Source organism: Setaria italica, chromosome VI (assembly GCF_000263155.2).
Source record: "Setaria italica strain Yugu1 chromosome VI, Setaria_italica_v2.0, whole genome shotgun sequence".
NCBI lineage: Eukaryota > Viridiplantae > Streptophyta > Magnoliopsida > Poales > Poaceae > Setaria > Setaria italica.
In genome coordinates, this window is record NC_028455.1 from 29,018,732 (window position 1) to 29,026,950 (window position 8,219).

General features: G+C 42.9%; 1 protein-coding gene across 1 annotated transcript; it reads right to left on the bottom strand.

Moving 5' to 3' along the window:
- Positions 1–333: 333 nt before the first annotated feature.
- LOC101755332 (leucine-rich repeat receptor-like protein kinase PEPR1) lies at positions 334–1,726 on the bottom strand. The gene has a single exon (XM_022827769.1). It carries the CDS (start codon positions 1,724–1,726, stop codon positions 404–406), a length of 1,323 nt encoding a protein of 440 aa, XP_022683504.1. The 3' UTR covers positions 334–403.
- Between the last annotated feature and the right edge of the window lie 6,493 nt (positions 1,727–8,219).

Below are 8,219 nucleotides of genomic sequence, written 5' to 3' on the forward strand. Positions count from 1 at the left end.
ACACCCGGATTCGTACTGTCAACGAGCAACTGGTTGGAACTGGGACAAAAACAAGGTGCTCCCAATTCCAGAACCTTTTACGATATGCCATGTTGCTTCGACCGTGCACACCTCGTTACGTTTAACCAGTCTTTTGGTATGCATGTGCTACTATGCTCACCGACGAGTTTCTCCTTCCAAAACTACACTGGTTTTTTGTCTAAAACTTCAATCGTCACTGGTTTTGTCTAAAACTCCCTATACGATGTGTGTAACAACGGCATAACTGTAAATATCAAAGGCTATATGCTTCTGCAGAAGCAAAGGCGAGACACTTGTTTTATTTTCTTTTGAACGGAAGACACTTGTTTTATTCTATCAATCAAAGATCACATTAACTGTAAATCACCCTATCTTTCGTGAGTTACAACTTACAACGAACACAGTAAGCATTTTTTGGCGGAATTTTGCTGGAAAAGTTGTTGTAACTAAGATCTAAAACACCTAGGTTTGTACAATTACTGAATCCTGGAATGGATCCATTCAGGTTGTTAGCTTGGGGACTGATTTGCAGCGAACAAGGGCAGTTTGAAAATATATTTGGTGGGACCGGACCGTCGAAACCATTGCGGCTAAGATCTATGTAACTTAATCCCTTGCAATTTCTGAATTCAGGAATATGCCCGCTGAAATTGTTGCCCTGAAGAATGAATCTCTCCAAACTTGGGCAGTTCGAAACCCCGGATGGGATGCTACCAGTGAGATGATTAGAGCCCAAGTCCAGAATTCTCAATGTTTTCCCTGAACAAATGTTTGGCGGAATCCCACCAACAAAACTGTTGTTGGTGAAATCAACCTTGACTAAACGGCTGTTAGCACCCAGTCCCGGTGGTATGGCTCCGGTGAAGAAATTATCAAACAGTGTAATGTTCTGCAGGAACTTAAGCTCAGCAAGCACAGAAGGTAGCTTCCCAGTAAGACCATTTCGATAGACGAGGACACTTTGAAGGCTTTGGATGCCCCATATATTTTCAGGAAACTCCCCTGTGAGATGATTTTCAAAAAGGAACAGCTTCTGCAAGTTCCTCAAGTTTGCTAGTTCTTTTGGAACAGTGCCCTCAAGCTGGTTTGCATCCAACTCCAGCCACAAAAGCAATTCACAGTTGCCAATTTCAGTAGGGATTGGACCAGACAAATTGTTTTGAGAAAGTAGAAGATAAGTGAGGTTTCTCAGTAAACCAACTGTAGGTGGTATCTGTCCGGACAGACTGTTGTTGACAAATGCAAGCTGCGTCAAGCTGCTGCAGTTCCCTAACCATTTTGGTATCTCCCCTCTGATTTGATTGAATGACAGGATGAATATTTCCAACTTGCAGCTATTCTCAAAACTGAAAGGAATCTCGCCTCTGAAGCTATTGTTTGTGGCATCAAATATCCTGAGGCCTTCGATCTTGCTCAAGGTTTCAGGAAGACTGCCGCTCAGTTGATTATTGAGTAGATAGAGGACCTCCAACTTGGTGCAGTTACCAATCGAAGCGGGTAAAACCCCAGATAACATATTATCATGCAACCACAAGGACGTAAGGCTTGTCATTTCACCAACCGAGAAGGGGATCGAACCACTGAGCTGATTGGAATGGAGGTACACTTGCTCCAGAAACTGGTTCTTGAACAACTCCTCTGGTATAGTTCCACTCTCAAAAACACGGATACGGCAGGGAAGGTGCGTATCCCGTATCGGATACATATTCGATACGAATATGCCTAGGATACGACCGGGATACGTATCCGCAGTGTGTTTGCGTATCCCTGCTTATTTGGGCTAGAAACTAAGGAAAGGAAATGTTTCGGCCCAGTTGATACGGCCCAGCCCAACTTACCACGATCCCATTCTTTGCCTTTGCCCTACTCCCGATCCTCACATGCGCAGTCCGCCTCACGCAGCCACCTCCGCCTCCCGTCTGGCCAACTCCCCCATGCAGCGCCCGTGTCCGCCGTCCCCTGGCGACCAGCCTCCACCCTCGCCGGCAACAAGGAGCCCCCGTGACGGTGACGAAGAGCTGCACCCGGCCTCCAGCAATGAGCCCCTGCGACGGTAACAAAGAGTTGCGCCCGGCCGGCCGCAACGCCAATGAGCCCCTGTGCTGCCTCGTGCCCCCTACTTAGGTGAGTTCCTCTCCCTCCCTAATCCAATTTAGAGTAGAGCCAGTGCACCCTGCCCCATTAGGCCAAAAGCCATTACCCCTTCCTGATTACTGATTAGAGCCTTATTGATTTTGTCCAATGTTCATTGTCTAGTATGGCATCTCCAAATTTGAGTAGTGCAGGTAGTGCTAGTGCTACTGCTAGTGCTAGTGTGGGATCTGGGTCCAGAGAAACAACTGATATCAAGGCTCCGCTGTGGGATCATGTCACCATTCTAGAGAGGCCTAAAACTGGTGGAGGAAATGCTTTTTGGAGATGCAACTATTGTCCATTGGAAAAAAGCAGCAGCTACACTAGAGTTGAAGCTCGTTTGCTGTAGAAATCAGGGAAGGGGATTAGCAAATGTGCGAAGGTTTCATATGAAATGCTAAGTGAGATGAGGAGGGAAGTGGAAAGGTGCAAGGAGCTGGTGGAAAGAGCAAAGACACGCACCGTTGCTTTGCCTGTAGCTCCTTCTCCAGCCAATTACAACAAGAAGAACAAGAGGGGACCTGCTTCTATATTGGAAAAATCTTGGGCATTGCAAGACCGCAAGCATTTGGATGCTTTAATTATTAGAGCAATGTATTCTGGAGGGGTATCTTTCAACTTTCTGAGAAACCCATATGTTAGAGAAGCTTTTGCATTTGCTTGCAGCCACAATTTGCAAGGTTACACAATCCCTAGGTATAACAGGGCTAGGGAATCACTCCTGAGCAAGAAAGAAGGCACATAGAGACTCTATTGGAGAGTACAAAGAGCACATGGCCAGAAAAAGGGGTCACAATCTGCAGTGATGGTTGGTCAGATCCTCATAGGAGGCCAATCATCAACTTCATTGTTGTTTCTAAGAAAGCTCTAATGTTTTTGAGGGCTGGCAATTGTGACGGAGAATATAAGTCAAAAGAATATATTGCTGAGAAGTTGAGGGCTATTATTGATGAAGTAGGTGGACAAAATGTGGTACAAATCATCACAGATAATGCTGCAAACTGCAAAGGTGCGGGTCTTTTAATTGAAGCTGAAAATGATCACATATTTTGGACACCTTGTGTAGTGCATACTCTCAACCTTGCTATGAAAAATATATGTGAACCTAAACTGCCAAGGACACCTACTGATGAGGATATGCATGTTTGGGGACAACTAGAATTTATATACAATGTTAAAGTTGAGTCTAGTATGATCAAGAATTTCATAATGAATCATGGCATGCGTCTTTCCATGTTCAATGAGTTCAGCCATTTGAAGTTGCTTTCTATTGATGAAACAAGATTTGCATCGGTTGTGTGTATGCTAAAACGGTTTGTTGACGTAAAAGCAGCTCTCCAACACATGGTGATTAGTGACAAATGGAGCATCTACAAAGAGGATGCTTCAACTGCCCAACATGTAAAGGAAAAAAATACTAAGTGATGTCTAGTGGGGCAATGTAGATTACATTCTTAGGATCACTACTCCTATCTATCATATGATACGCTTTGCAGACACCGACACCCCGTGTCTTCACTTAATCTATGAGATGTGGGATTCAATGATTGAGAAAGTGAAGAAAGAGATATATCTATGAAGGGAAGGAACCAAATGAGGAGTCAGATCTCTACTCTGTTATTCATGATATATTGATTGCTAGGTGGACAAAAGGCAATAATCCACTGCATTGTTTGGCTCATTCACTCAATCCAAGGTTACTATACACTATACAGTTCAGAATTCAGATTCTTTGCTTTTTATTTTTTCAGTTGCTCATGTTCTAAATTGTAATGCTAAATTGCCAAATGCAGATTTTACAGCAACAAGTGGCTTGAAGAAGGTACTGGCCGACTACCCCCCCGCCCCCACAAGGATAAGGATGTATCACAAATGAGGATGACTTGCTTCAAGAAGTTCTTTCACATACCGCAAGAGTTGGCTAAAGTAAAGTAAGAATACTCAAGGGTTTCTAATTGTTCAGAAGAATTCAATGATCCTGATTCTATACATGATAGATGGGCTGTTTCCCCAATGACTTGGTGGACAAATCATGGACAATCTGTCCCTCTATTGATGAGTTTGGCCTTAAAATTGCTGAGCCAACCAGCCTCCTATTCTTGCTGTGAAAGAAATTGGAGCACATATAGCTTCATCCATAGGGTCAAGAGAAATGCCTTAACTCCTGAGCGGGCTAAAGATTTGGTCTTTGTGCACTCAAATCTGACAGGAGAGACAAGGATGTGGGATGTTGGAGGAGATTCTTTTGATTCCCTTAGTTGAAGTTGCTGACCTCTCCATTGATGAGCCTGACTTGCAGGCTGTATCATTTGGATTGGGTGATCTTGAGGTTGAAAGTGTGGAGGAGAATGAGGAAACCGAGGAAGAAGCTTGATGTTGATGGCTTGATGCTATCCTATCCTACTATAGTACTATATTGCTAGTTTGCTACTACCTTTTATTAATTTCCTAAATTAAAACCTGCTATCATGTTATATAGAGTGTAATAGACCTTAAATGTCTCTATGTTGAACTTGAACATCTATTTTGCAATTTAATATGCATTGTTATCTATTTATTAATAAAATAGTTAAAACGTATCCACGTATCGGGTTGTTTAAGAAATTGCCGTATCCGCGTATCCGTATCCTTCCGGTACCGATACGCATATCCGTATCCGTGCTGCATAGGTTCCACTCAGCAAATTAATGTACAATGTACAATGATAGCTGTGACAATCGCTTTAGGTTTCCCATTGATGCTGGTATATTGCCAGAAAGGAAGTTTTCGGACAGATCCAATTGATGCTGGTATACTGTGCAGTTACCCAATTCCGGAGGGATCGAACCATATATATTGTTACAAAATAAATAGAGGATATGCAGGTATTTTAGAAACCCAATTTCGGGTCCTATTGAACCTGAAACTTTCGATGATGACAGGTCAAGGGAAACCACTCTGTTCCTTTTATTGCAACTAACTCCGTTCCATGTACATGGAGTTGCATCAGAAGCACTCCAGCTAGAACTTACTGAACTTGGTAGCATGAGATTTTTCGACAGAGCAAGAAGAGCTTGGCCATCTGAACTCAAACTCCAAGATGATGCAACAAAAGTGAAGAATAGCAAAATCCAAGGCCAGAAAACCAGCCTCATTTTGTCCCTGAAAAGGTTTGATAAAAGTCAGTTGACAATTAATTTTCCCTATATACAATTAGGTGATAGGCCGAAGCACTAAATCAATGAGAATTATATATGTTCAAGTGTGACATGTAAAAAAACAGAGGGAGTATAAGCACTCTTATAGCTATCTCATGTGGCATTGTTGGAGACATCCTAACTTTGTTCCGGCACTACTACGTCACCTAAAATGGCGACAAATAAACATTAATCAAAACCCAGGAGCAGAGTTAGGGAAAACGATACAGCACTGATAGAAAAGTGTGATACCATTTGCTCTCGTGATGTTTTAGCTAAACGAAATCCTATATCATAATGTACCAGATGGCTAAGTGCCAGCCGACCTAACAGCGCACTATCTTGGCTATGGTTGCATGTTTATATATATAGAACAAGAATTACAGATATAGATAGTTTAAACTAGGACTCCTAACTTAAGTTCTATTCTATCTATTGCAAACTACAGGAGTCCATCTATCTATGATACATGTTCGGTTACAACTCTAGTATAACACGTTTACAATCTCTAACACCCCCGCTCAATCTAAACTTTCCTAGCCACCTTGAAGTTTGAGATTGCGAACAAATGTATTCATCTTTGCAACCGGTAAGGCTTTTGTAAATCCATCTGCCAACTGATCTCCAGAAGAGATGAACCGAACTTGTAGCTGTTTTCTCATAACTCTTTCACGTATGAAGTGAAAATTAATTTCAATATGTTTTGCTCTAGCATGAAACACGGGATTAGCCGATAAGTATGTTGCACCAAGATTATCACACCAAAGAATTGAGGTGCGCTGCACTTTAACCCCAAGTTCGGTCATCAGTTGCTCAAGCCATATTATTTCTGCAGTAGCATTAGCCATCGCTTTATATTCTGCTTCTGTACTAGATCTTGAAACAGTTGGCTGTTTTCTAGCACTCCATGATATAAGATTACTTCCATAGAATATGGCGAAGCCTCCAGTAGAACGCCTATCATCTGTATCACCTGCCCAATCCGCATCTGAGAAGGCACTGATGAATGACGACAATACCTTTTGAATATGCATCCTGAGTCCAATGGTGTGTTGTACATATCTAAGTATTCTTTTAACTGCAGTCCAATGAACAGAGGTCGGTGCATGAAGAAATTGACATACTCTGTTGACGGCAAAGGATAAATCTGGTCATGTAATTGTCAAATACTGAAGAGCACCAACTATACTTCTGTAGCGAGTAGCATCTTCTGGACTGAGAGGAACACCATCATAGCTCGACAGCTTCTCAGATGCAGATAAAGGAGTCGTGCAAGGTTTGCAGCCGAGCATTCCAACACGCTTCAAAAATTCTTATGCATACTTAGCTTGAGATAGAGTTATGCTATCTAAATCTTCTTTAACTTCTATACCCAAGAAGTAATGTAATTTTCCAAGATCCTTTAGTGCGAAGTCTTCTTTTAAACCAGCGAGAAGAGTTGTCACTGCTTCAGGTGATGAGCTCGTAACAATAATATCATCAACATAGATAAGCATATAAATAGTTGTACCACCCCTATGATATATAAAAAGAGACATGTCTGATTTTGACGGCACAAAACCTAGAGTGATTAATTTGGAACTTAACCTGGAGTACCACGCCCTAGGCGCCTGCTTCAGCCCATAGATAGCCTTGTCCAATTTACATATATATCCTAGTGTTTTAGTATCCTCAAAACCCGGAGGCTGCTTCATATAAACTTCCTCTTCCAGAACACCATGCAAGAACGTGTTCTGCACATCAAGTTGTCTGAGGCACCATCCCCTTGACACTGCAATAGAGAGTACCAATCTAACTGTAGCTATCTTGACAACTGGGCTGAAAGTGTCTTCAAAGTCGATGCCATAGCGTTGCTTGAATCCCTTGGCAACTAATCGAGCTTTGTATCTATCAATACTCCCATCGGCTTTTCGTTTGATTTTGAAAACCCATTTGCAATCAATAACATTTTGTCCAGTTTTTCTTGGAACGAGATGCCAAGTTTTATTCTTAGCTAGAGCTTGAAATTCCACTTCCATTGCATCATGCCACTTTGAATCTGAAATAGCTTCATCAACGGAATTAGGTTCACCAGTAGCACTAAACATGCCATATCGAATCATACCATCATATAGCTTCTTTGGTTTGATAATACCGCTTTGCAACCGTGTTTGGTGACGCGGGGGATCAGGTGTGGCTGCTGGAGAACTAGAGGTTGTAGAAGATCCGGGCGCAAATTCATGTGCACCTGATGCTGTAGCATGCAGCGGTGTCCCAGGTGGAGACTCCTCAGACGCATGCAGCGTCCACGGTGGAGACACCACCGCATTACCCCCTCCTGTCGCCGCACTGTTGTCTTCTGGCGCAGCAACAGCGGTCGGCAGCTGGACTGCTGTTCCCCCATGTGGTGTAGCAGGCGAAACAGCACTGTTCGACAAGCTGGGAGGAGACAGCGTTTCCACCTGGGAGCTGCAGCCTGGGCTATGTGCGCCACATCGTGCCAGTAGCGCTGGGAGCATAGGCATGGGACCTGCAATTTTCTCTGAAGATTCACTAGAAGTAGCAGGTACGTCACTAGTATTAGTAATATCAGATGCAGCACAATCATCATCCCCTGGATTTCGAAGGGAAGAAGGCAGTAGGACAATTTCTTTTCTAAGAGAGGGACCCGCGTTAGGATGGAGCTTTGAAAAGGGAAACACAGCTTCATCAAAAACAACATCACGGGAGATGTAAATGCGTCCAGTGGAGATATCAAGGCACTTAAAACCTTTGTGCATGGAACTATAGCCAAGGAAAGCACACTGAGTGGATCGAAAAGATAACTTCCTGGAATTATATGGCTGCAGATTGGGCCAACAAGCGCAGCCAAAAACACGAAGATTGCTATAATCGGGTGCATCATAAAAA

Excerpts from the sequence above, each read along its gene's own strand:
- LOC101755332 (XM_022827769.1), bottom strand. The coding sequence starts at position 1,726 with ATGTATCCGATACGGGATACGCACCTTCCCTGCCGTATCCGTGTTTTT.